Source organism: Mytilus edulis, chromosome 11 (genome assembly GCF_963676685.1).
Source record: "Mytilus edulis chromosome 11, xbMytEdul2.2, whole genome shotgun sequence".
NCBI classification, from domain to species: domain Eukaryota; kingdom Metazoa; phylum Mollusca; class Bivalvia; order Mytilida; family Mytilidae; genus Mytilus; species Mytilus edulis.
The window spans coordinates 77,580,028-77,606,704 of NC_092354.1; the positions used below are offsets into that span (position 1 = coordinate 77,580,028).

Sequence of the window (26,677 nt, forward strand, 5' to 3'; positions counted from 1 at the left end):
AAAAAAAAAAAATCATTACAAAAAACTGTATCGCACCTAAAACAACAAAACTTGAGACTTCATAACGCCACAAATATCACATTTTTCTTCTTTGTTGGTAACATTTTAACAAAAACATACGAACAAAAATATTTCATTAATGCCTGAGTAAACATATATACAGAATAGAGGAGCATAACGTAATTGTTGTGAATGACAACTGTATAGTCCATGCTGTTGATGTTGCTGGGTTAAACTGAACAACTCTACTGGTTCTTCTGCCATCTGCAGATCTGTAAATTAACATGAAATAAAGAAACATTAGCATACAGAGACAATTAACATTGATTCAAACATAATAAAATACAGCTTTCTATGGTTGGTTCTGCTTAGTTTTGTTCACTCTATTAAGTCCCTCTGTCTCACGTATTTAGATCATACAATACAATACAATACAAATAGTTTATTTACGTCTCACCATTAATATTACAATGCATAACATAATACACGAATACATACAATAATATAAAATATTAATGCCATTCTAAAAAGAATTATGAGAGACGGGATTAAAATATATATATGTATACATATTGAAAATTAATAATTATAATTATCACTGTACAGCTAGATTAAAAATTTCCTTAAAATATTTATATTTACATTTAAAAAAAAAAAAAAAAAAAAAAAAAAAAAAAATACAGTTATTGTTTGTTCACTCTATTAAGTCCCTCTGTCTCACGTATTTAGATCATACAGTTATTGTTTTGTTCTCTCTATTAAGTCCCTTTGTCTCACGTATTTAGATCATACAGTTATTGTTTTGTTCTCTCTATTAAGTCCCTCTGTCTCACGTATTTAGATCATACAGTTATTGTTTTGTTCTCTCTATTAAGTCCCTCTGTCTCACGTATTTAGATCATACAGGTATTGGTTTGTTCACTCTATTAAGTCCCTCTGTCTCACGTATTTAGATCATACAGTTATTGTTTTGTTCACTCTATAAAGTCCCTCTGTCTCACGTATTTAGATCATACAGTTATTGTTTTGTTCACTCTATTAAGTCCCTCTGTCTCACGTATTTAGATCATACAGCTATTGTTTTGTTCACTCTATTAAGTCCCTCTGTCTCACGTATTTAGATCATACAGTTATTGTTTTGTTCACTCTATTAAGTCCATCTGTCTCACGTATTTAGATCATACAGTTATTGTTTTGTTCACTCTATTAAGTCCCTCTGTCTCACGTATTTAGATCATACAGTTATTGTTTTGTTCACTCTATTAAGTCCCTCTGTCTCACGTATTTAGATCATACAGTTATTGTTTTGTTCACCCTATTAAGTCCCTCTGTCTCACGTATTTAGATCATACAGTTATTGTTTTGTTCACTCTATTAAGTCCCTCTGTCTCACGTATTTAGATCATACAGTTATTGTTTTGTTCACCCTATTAAGTCCCTCTGTCTCACGTATTTAGATCATACAGTTATTGTTTGTTCACTCTATTAAGTCCCTCTGTCTCACGTATTTAGATCATACAGTTATTGTTTTGTTCACTCTATTAAGTCCCTCTGTCTCACGTATTTAGATCATACAGTTATTGTTTTGTTCACTCTATTAAGTCCCTCTGTCTCACGTATTTAGATCATACAGTTATTGTTTTGTTTACTCTATTAAGTCCCTCTGTCTCACGTATTTAGATCATACAGTTATTGTTTTGTTCACTCTATTAAGTCCCTCTGTCTCACGTATTTAGATCATACAGTTATTGTTTTGTTCACTCTATTAAGTCCCTCTGTCTCACGTATTAAGATCATACAGTTATTCTTTTGTTCACCCTATTAAGTCCCTCTGTCTCACGTATTTAGATCATACAGTTATTGTTTTGTTCACTCTATTAAGTCTCTCTGTCTCACGTATTAAGATCATACAGTTATTGTTTTGTTCACTCTGTCTCACGTATTTAGATCATACATTTATTGTTTTGTTCACTCTGTCTCACGTATTTAGATCATGCAGTTATTGTTTTGTTCACTCTATTAAGTCCCTCTGTCTCACGTATTTAGATCATACAGTTATTGTTTTGTTCACTCTATTAAGTCCCTCTGTCTCACGTATTTAGATCATACAGTTATTGTTTTTTTCACCCTATTAAGTTCCTCTGTCTCACGTATTTAGATCATACAGTTATTGTTTCTTCACTCTATTAAGTCCCTCTGTCTCACGTATTTAGATCATACAGTTATTGTTTTGTTCACTCTATTAAGTCCCTCTGTCACACGTCTTTAGATCATACAGTTATTGTTTTGTTCACTCTATTAAGTCCCTCTGTCTCACGTATTTAGATCATACAGTTATTGTTTTGTTCACTCTATTAAGTCCCTCTGTCTCACGTATTTAGATCATGCAGTTATTGTTTTGTTCACTCTATTAAGTCCCTCTGTCTCACGTATTTAGATCATACAGTTATTGTTTTGTTCACTCTATTAAGCCCCTCTGTCTCACGTATTAAGATCATACAGTTATTGTTTTGTTCACGCTGTCTCACGTATTTAGATCATACAGTTATTGTTTTGTTCACTCTGTCTCACGTATTTAGATCATACAGTTATTGTTTTGTTCACTCTGTCTCACGTATTTAGATCATGCAGTTATTGTTTTGTTCACTCTATTAAGTCCCTCTGTCTCACGTATTTAGATCATACAGTTATTGTTTGTTCACTCTATTAAATCCCTCTGTCTCACGTATTTAGATCATACAGTTATTGTTTTGTTCACTCTGTCTCACGTATTTAGATCATACAGTTATTGTTTTGTTCACTCTGTCTCACGTATTTAGATCATGCAGTTATTGTTTTGTTCACTCTATTAAGTCCCTCTGTCTCACGTATTTAGATCATACAGTTATTGTTTGTTCACTCTATTAAGTCCCTCTGTCTCACGTATTTAGATCATACAGTTATTGTTTTGTTCACCCTATTAAGTCCCTCTGTCTCACGTATTTAGATCATACAGTTATTGTTTGTTCACTCTATTAAGTCCCTCTGTCTCACGTATTTAGATCATACAGTTATTGTTTTGTTCACTCTATTAAGTCCCTCTGTCTCACGTATTTAGATCATACAGTTATTGTTTTGTTCACTCTATTAAGTCCCTCTGTCTCACGTATTTAGATCATACAGTTATTGTTTTGTTCACTCTATTAAGTCCCTCTGTCTCACGTATTTAGATCATACAGTTATTGTTTTGTTCACTCTATTAAGTCCCTCTGTCTCACGTATTAAGATCATACAGTTATTGTTTTGTTCACCCTATTAAGTCCCTCTGTCTCACGTATTTAGATCATACAGTTATTGTTTTGTTCACTCTATTAAGTCTCTCTGTCTCACGTATTAAGATCATACAGTTATTGTTTTGTTCACTCTGTCTCACGTATTTAGATCATACAGTTATTGTTTTGTTCACTCTGTCTCACGTATTTAGATCATGCAGTTATTGTTTTGTTCACTCTATTAAGTCCCTCTGTCTCACGTATTTAGATCATACAGTTATTGTTTTGTTCACTCTATTAAGTCCCTCTGTCTCACGTATTTAGATCATACAGTTATTGTTTTTTTCACCCTATTAAGTCCCTCTGTCTCACGTATTTAGATCATACAGTTATTGTTTCTTCACTCTTATTAAGTCCCTCTGTCTCACGTATTTAGATCATACAGTTATTGTTTTGTTCACTCTATTAAGTCCCTCTGTCTCACGTATTTAGATCATACAGTTATTGTTTTGTTCACTCTATTAAGTCCCTCTGTCTCACGTATTTAGATCATACAGTTATTGTTTTGTTCACTCTATTAAGTCCCTCTGTCTCACGTATTTAGATCATACAGTTATTGTTTTGTTCACTCTATTAAGCCCCTCTGTCTCACGTATTAAGATCATACAGTTATTGTTTTGTTCACTCTGTCTCACGTATTTAGATCATACAGTTATATTGTTTTGTTCACTCTGTCTCACGTATTTAGATCATGCAGTTATTGTTTTGTTCACTCTATTAAGTCCCTCTGTCTCACGTATTTGGATCATACAGTTATTGTTTGTTCACTCTATTAAATCCCTCTGTTTCACGTATTTAGATCATACAGTTATTGTTTTGTTCATTCTGTCTCACGTATTTAGATCATACAGTTATTGTTTTGTTCACTCTGTCTCACGTATTTAGATCATGCAGTTATTGTTTTGTTCACTCTATTAAGTCCCTCTGTCTCACGTATTTAGATCATAGAGTTATTGTTTGTTCACTCTATTAAATCCCTCTGTCTCACGTATTTAGATCATACAGTTATTGTTTTGTTCACTCTGTCTCACGTATTTAGATCATACAGTTATTGTTTTGTTCACTCTGTCTCACGTATTTAGATCATACAGTTATTGTTTTGTTCACTCTATTAAGTCCCTCTGTCTCACGTATTTAGATCATACAGTTATTGTTTTGTTCACTCTATTAAATCCCTCTGTCTCACGTATTTAGATCATACAGTTATTGTTGTACTTTGATTCGTACCTTCCTAATCGATATGTAAATTTGAATAGCAGTAAAATATCATTGCCTCTAATTGGAATCATACTGATTTTAGACTCACATTATAATGCCGGAGGTTTTGTTTTGTTGCTTTCGTTTTAATCCATATTTGGCCTTGTCAGTGTTTGTACGACTTATTAGTTTTGTTGTTTGCCATACATCATTGCATGGCGTTGGAAGTATTTATACGACTTGTGATTTTTGTTATTGCCACGCATGACGTTGTCAGTGTTTGTACTACTTGCAAACTTTGTTTTTGCTATGCATGGCTTTTTCAGAGTCTGTACGACTTATAAATTTTGTTTATTGACATGCTTGGCAAAAAAATAAAAAAAATCACTATTCGTACAAACACATCTTGCGATATGTGTTCACTTAGTTTATTTTTTGTTGTTGTGTTATATACATAACATAATTTATTGTGCAAAAACAGAGGGTTCATATTTCTTAAAGTAATCTTACTTAGTTCGTAGGAAAACCGTTGATGCTGTGTCTCGTATCGTTCCTGTCTTCCAAATCTGATTGTCTTTACTAAACTCTATATTCAGTCCTGGGAAAACCGTATTTAATTTGATCTCGCCTCCTTCGTTACTGCAAGTACATATTAGTAAATACGCAAGTTTAAAGATAAAGTCTATTCACAGATTGCAATGCATTTAGACCCTTTTTGGTTAAATAACACAATAAGTTTATTATTTTAAAACAAAATTGAATCTTACAAATGTACCTATTACTTTTATTATATTTTCGTGACGGTTTGCCATACATGAAAGGAAAATATTTGTTCGGATTTATCTTCATTTATAAACAAATTAATTCTTAACCATTTTCTATGATCAGTGATTTACTGAGATTATCATTTCTAAATGTAACAATTAAGTTACAGAAAAATGTCGAACTTCAAGGAAAATTCAAAAGTCCTTCACAAAATGGTAATCCTAGAAGCTTAAACACATCAATCGAATTGAGAATAACTGTCGTACTCCTTTCTTCGTACAGGCATGTCCTTATGTAGGAAATGGTGGATTAAACCTGATGCTATTATATAGCTAGCTAATATCCCACTTGTATAACAGTCGCATATTATTTCGTAGAAGATAATAACAGATGGCATAATCAAATCTAAACAAATATTTCTATAAGCTAGCACACAAAAACTACTAAGCAATCGTAAGAAATCATATTTTTACTTATGAAAACATATTCATACTGAACAAATATACCAAAGATTATTTTATTGGCAATTATAATACTATTTGCTCACAAGGATTATTTTACAAATTATGAATTTATTTGGAATCAATATATTGTTTCTTGATGATTTACATTTACAATGTAGGCAGTGGCGGATCTAGGGGGAGGGGGTTCCAGGGGTTGGAACCCCCCCTTTTTTGGCCGGTCAATGCATTTGAATGGGAGCATATAGTTGGAACCCCCCTTTACCCTGGGTTGGGAACCCCCCTTTTTTTAAAATGGCTGGATCCGCCCCTGGTAGGACTTGGATATTGCTGCCAAATTGTGCAGTACATTGATAGTTAAAATGCAATACAACTATAAAAAGTAAAATCACAAAAATACTGAACTTAGAGGAAAATCAATTCGGAAAGTCCATAATCACATGGCAAAATCAAATAACAAAACGCATCAAAAACGAATGGACAAGAACTGTCATATTCCTGACTTGGTACAGGCATTTTCAAATGTAGAAAATGGTGGATTGAACCTGGTTTTATAGCTAGCTAAACCTCTCACTTGTAAAATGTTCTCTTTATATTCTAATATTGTTAGAGGCGTTCCTGTGTAAATGTTTGCGATAAGGTGAGTTGATAGGGGCTGTTTTCTTTTTTGTCTAATGTATGTTTAATAAGTTTGGATAGCTTTGAAAATCAGTACTTTTGTTTACGAAGATACCTTGCTCCCTGAGGGATATGTACTATGCTCCTGAATTTTATTTTTACGAAGCGGAGATTTAAAACTGGATGTTTTATTTTAATGATTAACATCAATTTCTAATTCATACACGTTACCTGATTTGTTATAACATAAGCAACACTACGGGTGCCACATGTGTGCTTACCCTCCCGGAGCACCAGGCGTTCTCAGTTTATTTTCGATTTATGAGTTTGACTGTCCCTCTGGTATCTTTCGTCCCTCTTTTACGATTAATGAGTTATATACTTTTTTCATGGGCAGGGACTCTTGCTCTCAAGGGGATATGTACAATGTTCTTAAATTTTGTCTTAATAATTGACAATTGGTACTTGAGTAACATTAAATGAGTAATATACCTTGCTCCAGGTGGAGGGACTCTGTATTTTATTCCAATGTCGTCCAATCGCTTCAACTCCTTCTTTCCAACTGTTTCTGCAAAATTATCCCAGTCCCTCGTCCTCATACTGTTTTGTAACGTTTCGTCAATAACATTCTCCCATGATGCTTTGTGCCAAGCACGTTCAGCTAAGGCCAGTAACCTTGGAAACACCATATAATAGAAATTATCTTCACTTAATATGGTCTCCGACCAAAGATGACCTTGCATTCCTGAAAATTAAAACTTTTCTTAATTATGTTTAAATATTATACTTACAATTTACAATGTAAATGGGGAATGTGCCAAAGAGACAACAACCCGACCATAAAGCAGACAACAGCAGAAGGTCACCAAAAGGTCTTCAATGCAACGAGAAATTCTCGCATCCGGAGGCGTCCTTCAGCTGGCCCCTAAACAAATATATACTAGTTCAGTGACAATTAATGAACACCATACACCATACTAAACTCCAAATTGTACACAAGAAACTAAAAGTTAAAATAATACAAGACTAGCAATGCCAGAGGTTACTTTTTGTCAATAAATGAATACTCAATGATATACATTGTATAACAGTTTAGCAAAGAACAAGTGTTATTTGCTTGGCATATATCAGCTCTGCTAATCGAAACTCCAATAACAATCACCTGAAATCTGTACTACTGAATAGTATGTCACCAACAGAAATGTAATATGTTGTTGAATAATAATAAAAAAAAACACATTGATTTACAACTGCCCACTTTGCACGTGCATCCTATCTCTAGTTTTACGCGTTTTTCTTTTACTTTACTATCTTTTTTTCAGACAATGAATACTCTAGAATATATAAATAAGAGCCAACCTGCTATGTTTTTAGGTTTATGTAGCAAAGGACAAGTTGTATTTGACTTGCATATACCAGCTCTACTAATCGAGGCTCCCATAACGGTTACATCTATATTCTGATATAAGTTATCCGGCTGAAATCCAAATGTTTTATAAGAGTCTGTACATCGTGTAGCCCAATATAGTCCCCTCTCCTCTGGATCAGGTTCGTATGGATGGTCAAAATACAGGTGAGTTGCATGTGACATGATAACCTGGTGAGACAAAATATACAGAGGTATAGCTTTAGCCCTTAAACACGATTGTTTGTTGATTGATTTGTGTTTTAACGCCACTTTTAAGCGCCACTTGTAGGCTATCCATAACGGCCATTTTTTTTATTGATTGAGGAAGCCGGAGTTCCCGGAGAAAACCACTAAACTTCGATAGGAAAACTGACAATCATCGTTTATTAAAATGTAGTCGAGTGCACCCGCAAGGACAGGTTTCGAACTCACAACCTCAGGGTTAAGAGTTCAGGTAATTACAGAAGAAGAACTATTTTTTGTCTTATTAAACCAGCTGATCATCGAGGCCTTCCCTTAGACACGATTCACACATTAGGATATCTTTGACATTGGATTATTCATTTCTGAAAAGATACGTTTTTAAACAAAAGGATTTCATTGAAATAATTTTCATTTCACTTGTAAAATAACATATATTACGTTGAAACCATGAAAAATCTTACATGTAAATATACGTGTTGTTATTATCCAGAAAATTAAAAAGTTTCAATGATAACTATATGCTAGTCTATAATGCTTATAGATCTTGTCTATCATAGTCTTTAGAAATAAGAGGTTTGATTGCAAATGAGACAACTCTCCACCCAAGTCACAGTGTGTAAAATGTAAACAATCATAGCTCATTCTCAAAGAACTGTAATGTACATGCAATATGTGTTATAAAAAATGCAAGAAAGAAACAGTTCACATTGTATGATATTTATATTTTGTATGAAACATTCTGATATCTTTCAATTCCTTTTTTTTTATTTATACACGTATCATTGGCAGACGTCTTGTTTAATTATATTCAACGTTTGTTTTCTCGTTTGAATGGTTTTAGACTAGCAATTTTGGGGACCGTTATAGCTTGCTATTCGGTGTGAGCCAAGGCCCAGTGTTGAAGATCGTACTTTGACCTATAATAGTTTACTTTTATAAATTGTGATTTGGATAAAGGGTTGTGTCATTGGCACTCATACGACGTCTTCTTGTTTGAAGGTACATCAAAAAGTATTTATTCGTATTAATTCACGAAACAAAAAAAGACAACATGTTTAGTAATTGTTCATATACTATACTTTGTAACCAGCATTCGCATAGTTATAAGCACGTCTGGCTTCTCCCCATTCCCAAACATTATCCCAGGCATTACTGTAGATGTGTTGGTTCTGATACATGCTTATATCAAACGGCATGCCATCTCCCGCATTGAACCCATCCTCCCAACCAGCCATGTTCAGTCCATGAGTAAAAGTAATATTAGCAACTCTCTGTGTGAAATAGTTTTTTAATTCGTTCCTGATTGATGCAGTGTCTCCGGAAAAATTAAAATTAAGTTGGTCGCATTTTGTTGAATTTACCCAAGCAGTTTTTGCAACCTCGTCGCCTCCGAAATGATATATATTTAACGGATGGCCAGCATCAGTATGCATGGCTTTCAACTCAGAAACTACTTTTTCAATAAAAACGTAAGTTGATTCAATGCAAGGATTAACTGCATTATCATTGAAAAGCTGGTTTGTTAAGTATTTAGATGTATCATTTGGATCAATTAATCTGTACTTGACAGCTTTGGTAACATTTGTATTTTTGTATTTCCTGTAGCGTGCCTCCATAGCAATGATAGCTGCGCGTGCATGGCCTGGTGTGTCTATTTCTGGAATAACTTCAATATGGCATTTTTTGGCATAGCTCAAAATATCTTTATATTCTTGAATGGAATAAAAACCTGAACCGGAAGTAGAGGTATCAGGACCAGAGCCTAACTGTGGTATCAAACAGATGCCATCTCTTTCGCTATGACATCGTTTAGACCCAATCTGAAAAGAATAGAAAAAAGATAAATTAATATAGGAGTGTCTGACGTAACGTTAATATGTAACAAATAACACAAAAGCTGGAAGAAATATTAGTTTACAAGATAGGTAGATCAAATATAAGTATTCTCTGATATCCAATTGAATCATATAATTTGATGGAATGGATGTTGATTTATACGTTATCTAAATCTTCTTTACAAAGAAGCGCTTTATACAACACATAAAAACTGTATGTAGTATTTAACACAAATTTCATCCAAGTTTTGGTATAATAAACTCATGATAGATACCAGGTTTGCAATTTTATTTTTTTGTCAGCCGTGCGTTACGTCTACAAAAGACACACCAGTTACGCTAAAAAAATGTCAAAAAGGCTAAATAAAGTACGAAGTTGAAGAGTTTTGAGAACCAAATATTTCTTATAGATTTTGCAATATGTTTGTTTATGTCGGCTTTTACTTGATGCCAAAAAACTATATTGCCTGTAGGGATACCCTTACAAATGGTTTTTGCAAAACGCGTCATTGAGTTTGAACCATTTTATAGTTTTTGATACAAATTTGGACCCCCACCTTCGCTGACATATTATAACAGCTATACAGCACTACTATTCGATATATGGAACGTTTCTAGACGTTCAACCGAAAATTATTATTAATACCATTTGATTGAAAATCACATGGTATCGAATATTAGCTAGATTAAGTAATAAGGGGATCAATCAGGCAAATATGAGGGTAAAAAACAACCAAAGAGCAACAATTAAAAATAATTGAAACTCATTTGAAAATAACACGTTTGCGGCTTCACTGTTTTTTATGTTTTTAAACTGTCATCAGTGGATTTAGTATACCTGATAGTAGTCAACATGACATGCAACATAGCAGAGACTCTTAAAACAAAATTTGAATAATGAATCGTGGTTTAACATTCCAAATTAAAAATCTATACTTTATTTTACCTGAGTTAATTCTGATAAACCTTGGATTTCAATTCTCCAACCTTCGTCGTCCGCCAGGTGGAGATGTAATTTGTTCAGTTTATACATTGCCATTGCGTCCATCAATTTTTCCAGAACTGTCTTTGAAACAAAATTCCTTGAAACATCAACATACATCCCTCTGAATTCATAACGAGGCTCGTCTCGGATCTCCATTTGTTGTAAATTATTTCCTTGTGACAGAAGACTCAGTAAAGATTGCACGCCATAAAACACACCTGTATTTGTCTTCCCGCTTATGGTGACACACCTTGCTGACGGATTCACAGACAGTGTATATCCCTCACTAGATGATATAGAGTTATTAATGAACAAATATATGTTGACTCCACTAGTAGAAGCTGTCTTTCCAATATCAAAGTTATATTTATCTGCAAAATATATTATAAGGAACTCAAGTTTCGGAATGCTATATCAACCGTTACTGTTTTATGTGAAGTGTAAAGCTAAGATAAAAAATTGACTGAAAATATTTATTTATGTTAAGTGAGTAAATTATTGCCGAAACAGTTACATAAAGATATGTATACAATAAGATGGTATTTATACATCAAATGACAAAAAAGTAAAACAATTCGTGCCTTATGAAGCTTTCAAGCAAGAACTGAATCCCAAAAACTCGGATTTCTTACAAGTTCGTAAAAGTTCAAAGAGCTGATAACCTGACTTCGGAAGTTTTATTAGTTGCAGGTTTAATAAACTATAATTGCTTAAGTCATTTGAACTCTTGTGGATAGCTGTTTCACATGAAAGCATATGAAATCTCCATTTTATTCTAAATAATTAATTATTTTTAGAAGATGGTGGTCTTATGTTTAGTTAATAATCTATTATTTTTAAAATAACATGTATTGATATTCAAATCGATACTTGCCAATTTGAATTTGATATTTAAGTATGTATCAGGATTGTAATTAAATACGCCAGACGTGCGTTTAGTCTACATAAGACCCATCAGTGACGGTCAAATCAAAATAGTTATAAAGCCAAACAAGTAAAAAATTGAAGAGCATTGAGGACTCAAAATTCCAAAAAGTTTGTGCCAAATACGGGTAAGGTAATTTATTCCTGGGATAAGAAAATCCTCAGGTTACCTAAAAATTTCAACGTTTTGTAACAGGAAATTTATAAAAATGACCATATCATGTCAACACAGAAGTTCTGAACTGTTTTACCATGCTTTTGAAACGATTTCGGCTCAAATAACTTACTAATGTCACACATAATGCATGTTTGCACATACCTGTTATTAATTTAGCTTCTTCATCCAATCCATTGTGTACGATTGTCACATTACCGCTCACATCAAGTAACTTGGTGTGGTCCTTGTTTGTTATTTCTTTAGGAGTAGGTATAACAACGATTTGCTGGACATTTGAATTTGTTGTTTTATAACGATGATAACGAACACTTGGAGAATATGGATCGTATTTATCTGCCTTCTTTCGCTTCCACTGTTTGTCACTTGTAAACTCGCCAACGAAGTCACCTTTAGTACTGCTAATGACACGTGCGTTTAACCCATTTGCTGTCATATACCAGTTTGGAGGAAAATCTGTTTTAGAAATAGCCCACAAGGCTGCAGAAAATGTAATTTCCCTCTTTTCATTATGTGGAAGCCCGATAAACTCGGATGTAGGTGACATTGAAAAGAGACATCCATTTTCATGCATTAATTTGAGATTGACATTCGGAAGAGTATATCCATCTGGCTTAGTATACAAACCATCTTTTGATAGGATGTGACTAGGTTCAACTATGAAAAAACTGTAAAAATAAATTTTCCAGTTATATCCCGACAAAGATTTTGACGCCTTGTTGTTGAATGTTACTTTGATGAGATGAAGATTACCGTTGTCATAATTTCTGATAACGTCTACTTTTACTATAAGATTATCAGCGATGTTATTAAGATCGGTTTGTGTTACTATCTGTGAGTGAACAACACCTGTAATAAGATAACAGTTCTTTTAAAATTACTTTTTTGGAAAATGACATCTGGGATTATAATTTAAAGTAAGAAGCTGCCTACGTTGTGCATTACTTGGATAAACGCGATAAAAGTTCTAACATTTTCACTAAATCCTCATTAACAAAAAGAACGTTAATCTGTCTTGAAACACTCATGACTTTCGATCAGCGGTAAACTTCTGTTGCCTTTTTTTTCATTTGGAACACAGTTTGTACACGACAACAATAATATAGTGCATATTCAGGCATATTGTTAAAACCGATACTTCTTAGCCAATTTTAGAGAATATAACGCATTTAAGCTCTACTGTTTCACGTGCTGTCGGTCAGTTTGTTTATTGAAATTGTAATACATTCTACCATAATTGCTTGCCTTATTCACACGTCATTTCGTTTCATATGCCGTTTGATTGTATGAATATTTTCATTGTTTCTGTTATATTGCAATTGTCGGGTAATTTATTGCAGTTAAAATATTTTTGGGATTACCGTACAATATTATTGTATTGTGGAGACCTTACTTTGACTTGCAGTCATAAAACAACATAATAGATAAAAAAAACGCTATTGTGCTTTGGGCTGAAACCAAGGTTTTCAGTCAAAACAACATTTGATATTTCCGATTCAAGATCAAATATACCGCATTAAATCGCAGATTCGTAGTAGATACGGTACAATTAAAGTATTCTGTTATGTTTTGACGAGTTCTACGAATATCATAGAAAATAACGAATAGTTCTTCAGTCTAAATCAGCATTAGGTATTCAGGGCAATTCTGTCATGAGGTGTACAATGGTGGAAAGAATAAGCATATTTTTTTAATAACTTTCGTTTGAATTTGGAAATTAAAGATACGTGTAGCTTCAAAGGTACAATCACAAAAATACTGAACTTATCTGAAAATTCAAAAAGGAAAGTCCCTTATAAAATGGCAAAATCAAAAGCTCAAACACATCAAACCAATTGATAACAACTTTGGTATAACCCCTGATGATGATACAGGTATTAAAATACAATATGGTTTTAAATCCAGAGAAATACACACCAGAATCAATCAATTGTAGTTTTCAATATCGCAAGCGTTACACAATAGGAAACATGACGTCCGCGTGGGTACTTTTCATTACTAAGTTAGTAGTCCCTTTCATATTAAGACAACCGGAAGTGTCTGAATAACGATTATACTCGGTGATACAGTCCACTGGACGATTCATTATTTTGTATCCTTCAAGGATGATGAGTTTCATTTATGACATTTAACTTTGCGAGACACAAATATATAGACGGTTTAGGCTGTTTGTCGATTTGTAAGTTATATCTTTTAGAAATAGTCGTTTTGAAGGCCCATTGGTGGCCCTGGTCAGCCTTTTTTTACTCTTTGGTCGGGTTGTTGTCTCTTTGACACATTATTTATTTCCATGTGCAATTCTATATGATAATCTTGAACCCCAGAATGTGGTTGCGGAAAAGGTACTGACTAAAATTCAAAACATTTGTTTCAAATTGACTAGATTATTTTTTCTCAATCTCCCTGGCAATTATTGTCCACTATTACTTGTTGCATGAATAAATGTACATGTGTTAGTCTTTGAGATTAAATAGCACATAATGGCCAAAATGAAGCAAATTGAAATACACAAGCGGTAAAATCCAACAGAAGTTTACTGTTTTTCTTTCATCCTTTGCTCTGATAAATTTATGAACGGATGACACCTAGACATTACACATTATATGTTACAAAGTTAAGCCAGGGACAGATGGGAAACTATATTACAAACTCATGAAAAAGGGAGATACATTTTAATCAACAAATCAAAAGATGGCTATATGGATATAATTTAACGCATGACTTCATATAAATAAAAAGAAATGTAAAAAGAAGACCGTTTGATCCTTTTGAAACACCAAGTATTTTCTTCCTCAGGAATAGATTACCTTAGCTGTATTTGGAAAACTTTTAGTAATTTTGGTACTCAATGCTCTTCAACTTCTTACTTTCTTTGACCTTCTTAACTTTTTCCGATTCGAGCGTAACTGATGAGTCTTTTGTAGACGAAACACACGTCTGGCGTAAGTACAAAATTTCATCCTGGTATCTATGATGAGTTTATTTACCATGACATTTTGGTCACCAGAAATATATAACGTGAACAACAACTGACACAACTTCGGTTCAGGTAGGTATCAATAAGTCTGCGTGAAAATGTCACTTTATATTAACTGATGTCGTGAAATACATTTGTTACTTTTTTTGTTGTTGATTTTATGAGAATAATTACTATTTAGAGAGGAATATCTAATTGGCATTTTAATTTTTTTTGATTCGAGCGTCACTGTTGAGTCTTTTGTAGACGAAACGCGTGTCTGGCGTAAATATAAAATGTCAATCCTGGTATCTATTATAATTTTGTTATGTTCTTCAGATGCAAGGTTGGATACATGTAGTACCACGCCCCAATAGTGGGGACACACAAATTCTCCGATTCTATTCGATGCACTTCTTTTCTTTTTCTTAATATTTACATTATATATCAAAGATTAATATATAAAAGTAACAAAAGGTCAATGCATAGGCGTTTGAGAAATATATTATACTTAATTACACAGACAGACTATACATGCTATATAAAAAAGACAAAAATGATGTCTAGTTTAATAAAAAAAAAAGTATTTAATTTCACAATAAATGGAGACATACAGTTGGGTGCAGACCAAGCATTACATGTAGACGGGCCGAAAAAGTTAACGCGGCGTTTACTCGCGTGCACTTCATGTAAACGCCGCGTTAACTGTGCGTTAACTCCGAAATTGCAGTAGACATTAAAAGTAAACGGGCGTTTACTTTCGCGTTTACCTCCGCGTTAACGCAAAAACGGCGCGTCTTCTAATTTTTTAAAGAGTAAACGGGCGTTTACTTTCCCGTTTACCTCCGCGTTAACGTGGAAAACTGCGCGTCCTCTGTTATAAGTAAATAAGTAAACGCGCGTTTACTGTTTGTAGTAAACGCCCGTTAACGCAGATTGTCATCGTAACCTGGATACACTGACCTTAAATATGAAATGATAAGGAACATCAAAATTAATTGACCAACTAGTCATTTCCGCTTGACATACTGACGATTACGGTTATTTAAAAATGTCACACATTTGTATTTAATTGAACAATAATTATAGTAAATTTCTTGTTCTTCGCAAATAATAGTTTAAGTATGTTTCTTCAAATACATGTAATTTAATCCTCACCAAAATCAAACAGTTTTCTCATCTTAGACAGGATGACTCGAAAAACAAAATTATTTGATATCATTAACAAAAACTAATAATATTTACCCTTTAACAAGTTATCTTATTCTATATAGAAGTAATTCAGTTATATTTTTCGCCATAATTGACCATATAATACAATTGCCAGCAGTTTTTGTACCAGTCTGAAGGCCATAACCTCTTTTTATTTAAAATATTGAATAGTAAAAACTGACCATATAAGTAATTTATTATGTAAATCTATATAGCCGGCATAGTAAATGAGTTATATTTTGATATAACAATTGATCGTATAATAAAATAGGTAGCAATATTTAAATGTTATGAGAAAAAAAATTTGTTCGCATCAACTAAGAGTGCCAGCATGTCCTTTTTTTATTCAAAATATTGAATCGCTAACAAAATTCAATAGTTTTCATATCTCAGACTGACTCATATAATAAAATTATTTGTCCGCAACAACAAAAACTGACCATATAAGCATTGTATTATGTAAATCTATATAACCCCATAGGAAATGAGTTATATTTTCATGTAAGGATTGATTGTATAATAAAATAGGTAGCAATATTTGAATATTATGGCTAAAAAATTTTGTTCGCATCAATTTAGAGTGCCAGCATGTCCTTTTTTTATTCAAAAATATTAAATCGTGAACAAAATTCAGTAGTTTTCACGCCTCAGACTGACTCATATAATAAAATTATTTGTCATAACAACCAAAATGGACCATATAAGCATTTTATTATGTAAATCTATATAGCCGCATAGTAAATGAGTTATATTTTCATGTAAGGATTGATTGTATTATATGAAAGGTAGAAAAATTTGAATATTATGACTACAAAAAATTGGTTCCCATCAATTAAGAGTGCCAGCATGTACTTTTTTATACAAATTATTGAATCGTAAACCAATTTAAGTAGTTTTCATACCTCAGACTGACTCATATTATAAATCTATTTGTTTCGCAACAACCAAAACTGACCATATTAGCATTTTATTATGTAAATGTATATAGTCACATAGTAAATGAGTTATATTTTTATGTAAGGATTGATTGGTCTATATAAAAGGTAGCAATATTTTAATACTATGACTTAAAAAAATTGGTTCGCATCAATTTGGACTGCCAGCATGTACTTTTTTATACAAATTATTGAATCGTTAACAAAATTCAATAGTTTTCATATCTCAGACTGACTCATATAATAAAATTATTTGTCCGCAACAACAAAAACTGACCATATAAGCATTGTATTGTGTAAATCTATATAGCCCCATAGGAAATGAGTTATATTTTCATGTAAGGATTGATTGTAAAATAAAATAGGTAGCAATATTTGAATATTATGACTAAAAAATTGTGTTCGCATCAATTTAGAGTGCCAGCATGTCCCTTTTTTATTCAAAATATTGAATCGTAAACAAAATTCAGAAGTTTTCATACCTCAGACTGACTCATATATATAAAATTATTTGTCAGCAACAACCAAAACTGACCATATAAACATTCTATCATGTAAATCTTTATAAGCATATGGTAAATGAGTTATATTTTCATGTAAGGATTGATTGTATTATATAAAAGGTAGCAATATTTGAATATTATGACTAACAAGTTTTGTTCGCATCAATTTAGAGTGCCAGCATGTCCCTTTTTTATACAAATTATTGAATCGTTAACAAAATTCAATAGTTTTCATATCTCAGACTGACTCATATAATAAAATTATTTGTCCGCAACAACAAAAGCTGACCATATAAGCATTGTATTGTGTAAATCTATATAGCCCCATAGGAAATGAGTTATATTTTCATGTAAGGATTGATTGTAAAATAAAATAGGTAGCAATATTTGAATATTATGACTAAAAAATTTTGTTCGCATCAATTTAGAGTGCCAGCATGTCCCTTTTTTATTCAAAATATTGAATCGTAAACAAAATTCAGTAGTTTTCTTACCTCAGACTGACTCATATATATAAAATTATTTGTCAGCAACAACCAAAACTGACCATATAAACATTCTATCATGTAAATCTTTATAGCCATATGGTAAATGAGTTATATTTTCATGTAAGGATTGATTGTATTATATAAAAGGTAGCAAAATTTGAATATTATGACTACAAAAAATTGGTTCCCATCAATTAAGAGTGCCAGCATGTACTTTTTTATACAAATTATTGAATCGTAAACCAATTTAAGTAGTTTTCATACCTCAGACTGACTCATATTATAAATCTATTTGTTTCGCAACAACCAAAACTGACCATATTAGCATTTTATTATGTAAATGTATATAGTCACATAGTAAATGAGTTATATTTTTATGTAAGGATTGATTGTACTATATAAAAGGTAGCAATATTTTAATACTATGACTTAAAAAAATTGGTTCGCATCAATTTAGACTGCCAGCATGTACTTTTTTATACAAATTATTGAATCGTTAACAAAATTCAATAGTTTTCATATCTCAGACTGACTCATATAATAAAATTATTTGTCCGCAACAACAAAAACTGACCATATAAGCATTGTATTATGTAAATCTATATAGCCCCATAGGAAATGAGTTATATTTTCATGTAAGGATTGATTGTATAATAAAATAGGTAGCAATATTTGAATATTATGACTAACAAGTTTTGTTCGCATCAATTTAGAGTGCCAGCATGTCCCTTTTTTATTCAAAATATTGAATGGTAAACAAAATTCAGTAGTTTTCATACCTCAGACTGACTCATATATATAACATTATTTGTCAGCAACACCCAAAACTGACCATATAAACATTCTATCATGTAAATCTTTATAGCCATATGGTAAATGAGTTATATTTTCATGTAAGGATTGATTGTATTATATGAAAGGTAGAAAAATTTGAATATTATGACTACAAAAAATTGGTTCCCATCAATTAAGAGTGCCAGCATGTACTTTTTTATACAAATTATTGAATCGTAAACCAATTTAAGTAGTTTTCATACCTCAGACTGACTCATATTATAAATCTATTTGTTTCGCAACAACCAAAACTGACCATATTAGCATTTTATTATGTAAATGTATATAGTCACATAGTAAATGAGTTATATTTTTATGTAAGGATTGATTGTACTATATAAAAGGTAGCAATATTTTAATACTATGACTTAAAAAAATTGGTTCGCATCAATTTAGACTGCCAGCATGTACTTTTTTATACAAATTATTGAATCGTTAACAAAATTCGATAGTTTTCATATCTCAGACTGACTCATATAATAAAATTATTTGTCCGCAACAACAAAAACTGACCATATAAGCATTGTATTATGTAAATCTATATAGCCCCATATGAAATGAGTTATATTTTCATATAAGGATTGATTGTATAATAAAATAGGTAGCAATATTTGAATATTATGACTAAAAAATTTTGTTCGCATCAATTTAGAGTGCCAGCATGTCCCTTTTTTATTCAAAATATTGAATCGTAAACAAAATTCAGTAGTTTTCATACCTCAGACTGACTCATATATATAAAATTATTTGTCAGCAACAACCAAAACTGACCATATAAACATTCTATCATGTAAATCTTTATAGCCATATGGTAAATGAGTTATATTTTCATGTAAGGATTGATTGTATTATATAAAAGGTAGCAATATTTGAATATTATGACTAACAAGTTTTGTTCTCATCAATTTAGAGTTCCAGCATGTCCTTTTTTATTTAAAATATGGAATTTTAAATAAAATTCAGTAGTTTTCATACCTCAGACAGACTCATATAATAAAATTATTTGTCCGCAACAACCAAAATTTACCATATAAGCATTTTATTATATAAGTCTATATAGCCATATGGTAAATGAGTTATATTTTCATGTTAGGATTGATTGTATTATATAAAAAGTAGCAATATTTGAATATTATGACTACAAAAAATTGGTTCCCATCAATTAAGAGTGCCAGCATGTACTTTTTTATACAAATTATTGAATCGTAAACCAATTTAAGTAGTTTTCATACCTCAGACTGACTCGTATTATAAAATTTGTTGTCCGCATCAACCAAAACTGACCATATAAGCACTGTATAATGTAAATCTATATAGTGGCATAGTAAAAGAGTTGTATTTTCATGTAAAGATTGATTGTATAAATTAAACGGTAGAAATATTGGAACAGTATGAATAAAAAAATTGGTTCGCATCAACTAAGAGTGCCAGCATGTCCTTAACCATAACTGACCATATTAGCACTTTTTTTTATGTAAATCTATATAGCTGCATAGTAAATGAGTTATATTTTAATTTAATGATTGATTGTATTATATAAAACTGAAAGGTAGCAATTTTTGATTAGCTATGACTAAAAAAAAATGTTGGCATCAACCATGTCAATTTAGAGTTCCACCATGTCCTTTTTTGATTCAAACGTCGATTGAATTGAAACAAATTTCAGTAGTTTTCATACGACTGACTCGTATTATAAAATTATTTGTCGGGAACAACCAACACAGACCATATTAGCACTCTCTATAGCTGAACAGTAAATCAGTTATAAATCCATGCAAAGGATCGCAATATCTGAACATTTAAATTAACTGAGGGATTGGTAGAAATGACGTACATACTTATGTTACACTTTATTATTACCCCTGTACAATTTACGGTTGATAATTTGTCAAAACTGAAGCTTAAATCATGTTAATCCAAGACAAACGAGGGGAATTTCGATTAAAAAATATGTATTAAATGCACCGAGTTATAGTTAGGAATTCGAAGAGACAATTAAAAATGGGGAAAGAAACAACGTAAACCATGATGTTTATATCCCATCATATAAAAATATGTTTCCGATGTCTCGGATAACCTTTCTTTCCGTATCGATATTTGTACATGTAACTTTTGAAAAGAAAATATAGAAAATCTGCTAATAAGTAAAAATAATGGACTTTATGGAACTGATTGTGTGTGATTGAATAAAATTAATATTCGAATTAAAAGAGTTTTTTAATTGTTCTGGTTTAAAACACATATACGTGAAATACAAAGACTAAAGGTCGTTTTTATAAGATAAATAAACAAATGAACTTGAAGTTTATTTCTAAATTTAGCCAATCAGTTAACGCGAAAAGTAAACGCGCGTTTACTTTCAAGTGCACGTACAAATACACTTTTAAAATCTGTAGTAAACGCCCGTTTACTTTTAAGTCACGTGAAAATAAATTTAACGAATTCTGAAGTAAACGCCCGTTTACTACTGACTAAACGGACACAAAGTAAACGCCCGTTTACTCGGGTAGACATTAGAAATTTCCATTTCGACCGCGTTAACGTAATTATAGTAAACGGACGTTTACTAGTAAACGGGAAATTTGAAGTTAACTAACGAAATATGTGCACGCAGCGTTAACTTGCGTTTACTTTATGTAATGCTTGGTCTGCACCCAACTGTATCATTATACACTAAGGTATAAAGTAAGTAAGAAAGATGTTTATGATATTGGAATGAATATTTACTATTTTAACATAAACTTCATTTTTTAGTCCATTGCACATGAAACAAAAAACTTAAAAAAAGATTTAGACCCGACTTTAAAGGGGGTACATATTTATTCCCTAGATTGAAAACGCATGTTCTTAACAATTTTGATATTAAATGCTAGTGGAAAAAATGAACATTTCTGTTTTGTACTCCTCTGAAATACTGCAAATTAAAGTTAAGGGCAGAAATTGTGTTCAGATATACCAAAAAATGTTTTGTAAGTTAGAAATTACATTATGTATTATTGATTATGAATTTCGGAATCTAAAGAAAAAATTGTTTTCTTTATATTAACATATGTGAACGTGAAAATACGACGATGTGGTTGGATTGCAAATGCGATATTTATCCACAAACCAAACGAAAACTGGCGTAGATGTGAGCACTTATCTGAAAACAATGTTCAATAGATTCCTTGAGTACGCGTACACTCAGAGTACAAGTCTAAATCTTTTAATAAATGAAAGTAGATAATGAACTGATATCAAGGTTATCGTATATAAAGTACAAATAAGAAATAAACAGGAGTAAACTAAAGAACTAGGAATGTTTGATAAACATTTACAGTCAAATGATAAATCTTAACTAGAGGCTCTGAAGAGCCTGTGTCGCTCACCTTGGTCTATGTGCATATTAAACAAAGGACACAAATGGATTCATGACAAAATTGTATTTTGGTGATGGTGATGTGTTTGAAGTTCTTACTTTACTGAACGATTTTGCTTCTTACAATTAAATCTATCATGAACTTTGCCCATTAGTAACAGAGAACTATATTTGGTAAAAATTTACATAAATTTACCAAATTAATGAAAATTGTTAAAAATTGACTATAAAGGGCAATAACTCCTTAAGGGGTCAATTGACCATTTAGGTCATGTTGACTTATTTGTAGATCTTACTTTGCTGAACATTATTGCTGTTTACAGTTTATCGCTATCTATAATAGTATTCAAGATAACCAAAAACGGCAAAATTTCTTTAAAAATTACCAATTGGAGGGCAGCAACCCAACAACCAGTTGTCCAATTCATCTGAAAAATTCAGGGCAGATAGATATTGACTTGATTAACAATTTAACTTCTTGTCAGATTTGCTCTAGATGCTTTGGTTTCATAGTTATAAGCAAAAAACTGCATTTTACCCCTATGTTCTATTTTTAGCCGTGGCGGCCATCTTGGTTGAATGGCCAGGTCATCGGACACATTTTTCAAACTAGATACCCCAAAGATGATTGTGGCCTAGTAGTTTCAGTGGAGATTTTGTAAAAGATTACTTAGATTTATGAAAAATGGTTAAAGATTGACTATAAAGGGCAATAACTCCTAAAGGGGTCAACTGACCATTTTGGTCATGTTGACTTATTTGTAGATCTTACTTTGCTGAACATTATTGCTGTTTACAATTTATCTCTATCTATAATAATATTCAAGATAATAACCAGAAACAGCAAAATTTCCTCAAAATTACCAATTCAGGGGCAGCAACCCAACAACCGATTGACCGATTCATCTGAAAATTTCAGGGCAGATAGTTCTTGACCTGATAAACATTTTTATCCCATGTCAGATTTCCTCAAAATGCTTTGGTTTTTGAGTTATAAGCCAAAAACTGCATTTTACCCCTATGTTCTATTTTTAGCGGTGGCGGCCATCTTGGTTGGTTGACCAGGTCACGCCACACATTTTTTAAACTAGATACCCCAAAGATGATTGTGGCCAAGTTTGGATTAATTTGGCCAAGTAGTTTCAGAGGAGAAGATTTTTGTAAAAGATTACTTTAATTTTTGAAAAATGGTTAAAAATTGACTATAAAGGGCAATAACTCCTAAACGGCTCAACTGACCATTTTGGTCATTTTGACTTATTTGTAGATCTTACTTTGCTGAACATTATTGCTGTTTACAGTTTATCTCTATCTATAATAATATTCAAGATAATAACCAAAAACAGCAAAATTTCCTCAAAATTACCAATTCAGGGGCAGCAACCCAACAACCGATTGACCGATTCATCTGAAAATTTTAGGGCAGATAGATCTTGACCTGATAAACATTTTTATCCATGTCAGATTTCCTCAAAATGCTTTGGTTTTTGAGTTATAAGCCAAAAACTGCATTTTACCCCTTTGTTCTATTTTTAGCCGTGGCGGCCATCTTGGTTGGTTGACCAGGTCACGCCACACATTTTTTAAACTAGATACCCCAAAGATGATTGTGGCCAAGTTTGGATTAATTTGGCCAAGTAGTTTCAGAGGAGAAGATTTTTGTAAAAGATTACTTTAATTAACGAAAAATGGTTAAAAATTGACTATAAAGGGCAATAACTCCTAAATGGGTCAACTGACCATTTTGGTCATGTTGACTTATTTGTAGATCTTACTTTGCTGAACATTATTGCTGGTTACAGTTTATCTCTAACTATAATAATATTCAAGATAATAACCAAAAACACCAAAATTTCTTCAAAATTACCAATTCAGGGGCAGCAACCCAACAACCGATTGACCGATTCATCTGAAAATTTCAGGGCAGATAGATCTTGACCTGATAAACATTTTTACCCCTGTCAGATTTGCTCTAAATGCTTTGGTTTTTGAGTTATAAGCCAAAAACTGCATTTTACCCCTATGTTCTATTTTTAGCCGTGGCGGCCATCTTGGTTGGTTGACCGGGTCACGCCACACATTTTTTAAACTAGATACCCCAATGATGATTGTGGCCAAGTTTGGTTTGATTTGGCCCAGTAGTTTCAGAGGAGAAGATTTTTGTAAAAGTTAACGACGACGGACGACGACGACGACGACGGACGACGGACGACGGACGACGGACGACGACGGACGACGGACGCCAAGTGATGAGAAAAGCTCACTTGGCCCTTCGGGCCAGGTGAGCTAAAAATGTACTCGTAATTTATTGTATGAAAGTTGAACATTCATTGATCAGCCATTTGATTTCAACATTTGAAGGATGAACGAAGTGTCTTACATGGATTATATCTCGAACTGGTGCTAAAAATTATAAATGCATACATCTTCAAACTATTTTCTGACGAGAAATCTGTCATAAGAAAAACTACCTAAAAGTTTATTTTGTTTGAATATTAAGAATCATACAAAACACGTTACTAGATTAATCTTCGAGTAGTAAAAGTTTGTAATCATTTGACATTTGTGGAAATCTTTTTGCGGTAACTAAAAAATACACCATCGTCTCTAGAACTAGAACGGACTGACAACAAGGTATGCATAGTTTTTAAAGTGGTCAAGGGATTACATTTTTATTAACGAAAATAGGGTGGTTAATATGAAGAGAGGAAACAACGATTTCGATTTAGATATTTGCAAAAGGTAGAAGCTTTAAATTAGTTTTATAATAAACAAGATGAACTCTGATTGTATGATAAGATTTTATGATAACACTGCAAGTGTTCGTGTCAACAGACAGTAATTGAGCGATGAATCTCAAAACGCAACACACAGTATGGTGGGAACACACAGTATGGTGGGATCACACAAAGTTTGATTAAAACAATTGTCATGTTGTATACATGTAGGATGGATAATTTTACTAAAGGAATCAAAATCTAAAATTTCAATTATAGTTATTTCAGTATACTTTATCTATAAAAAATATCAGTCTTAAACAATCAAACAGAGTAGACATGTTCGCTTGTAAGTCACTTTAAAAGTTAAGAATAGATGTAAAACATGTTTTTATATGAATTGTATAATTATAATTATATGATTGTCTAAGGAAGCTCGTTACTCATTTTCAAAATAGCAAGTTTTTCATAACGATAGTGTATATTGATAGGGGATAGATAAAGAAACCAAAAGACTAAAAACAAGTATAGGTTAATGTGTTTGTTATCGAGATATCATCCATTGAAATTTCGGCGGGAACAGGCTTGATCGTTAACAAGTTTAAGTTCACAAAAACTATTAAAAACTAAGAAAAGTTTTTTAAGACTTTTACAGATGGCTTATAATTGTACATGTAAAAGATTTATTAAAAGAAACATGGAGGTCAATTGGCATTTTTTTGTAATTTATTCAAACCAGAGGATTCCGAAAATCTGAAAAGTGCACATCATTAAAGTGAAAAGCTTTTTTTTTTTAAATAGTACACATTACAATCCATACTAAACATTGTACGTTAGCTTATAATAAGTTAATATATTCGACTTACCTATTACCAAAAATACACATACATGTACCATCCATTTTGTAACTTCCATATTAATGTCCAAAATTAATAAATTGTATATTAGATACGTAGATATTTCTAACGTATCCTCCAATCGAAATGTCTAACCTGCAAATACAGGTATAGATAACACGGAGCAATATTCGTATGTCAGAATTGAAAACGGCTTAGCGGTGTTGAAACAAGATTAAGTGATAACGATTAGCGGATTTGATTGAAAGATGGGATTTGGCTTATATATTTGATACAACTGCACTGTATAAATGGTCTTTCTGCCCAGTATAATTGCAATCGAAGCTAGAAAGGTTTATTAAATGGAAATTAAAAACAAAAATACTTTCATCAAATAAAATATCTAAAGCTGAAACAAGGCATAACTCTAAAAACGGAGCAAAAGAAGTCGTGGACTATTTCCCTCTAATTTATATCATGTAATTCTGGCGGATATAGCAATGGGATCATTTAAGAAAAGTTTGAATTGTTCAAAGAAGGAACATCACCAATATTTCTCAATGTGCTATTTAAACAGCTGGCTTCTTTGATCTTGACAAACAGAGCGAACTCCGATTCATATGAAAATAGGAAGAGGTCGGCCAGGCAGTACGTTCCTTTCGGAATGCCGACAATGTTTAAGAATAAGTTTACCTCCATAGTCAACATGTTTAATAAATATGTTGTAAATGATAAACATCAGAATTTGTTCTTCTACGTAGCATGTTGGGTTCGTGTTGTTTATTCTTTAGTTTGTCGTGTATACTACTGTTTGTCTGTTTGTCCTTTTCATTTTTAGCCATGGCTTTGTAAGTTTATTTTCGATTTATGAGTTTGACTGTCCCTCTGGTATCTTTCGTCCTTCCTTTATATTACATTGTTATAAAATATGCTGTTTGGTATTAGCTTTACCTGA

The 26,677-nt window shown here is 32.2% G+C and overlaps 1 protein-coding gene across 1 annotated transcript; it reads right to left on the reverse strand.

Moving 5' to 3' along the window:
• Nucleotides 1-74: 74 nt before the first annotated feature.
• On the reverse strand, nucleotides 75-25,903 carry LOC139496338 (beta-hexosaminidase-like). Its single transcript, XM_071284854.1, has 8 exons — nucleotides 25,753-25,903; nucleotides 12,028-12,732; nucleotides 10,746-11,155; nucleotides 9,044-9,784; nucleotides 7,712-7,949; nucleotides 6,845-7,097; nucleotides 5,019-5,147; nucleotides 75-272 (listed from the first exon to the last, which is right to left on the reverse strand). Exons 1-8 carry the CDS (start codon nucleotides 25,799-25,801, stop codon nucleotides 137-139), a joined length of 2,661 nt encoding a protein of 886 aa, XP_071140955.1. The 5' UTR covers nucleotides 25,802-25,903; the 3' UTR covers nucleotides 75-136.
• Nucleotides 25,904-26,677: the final 774 nt, after the last annotated feature.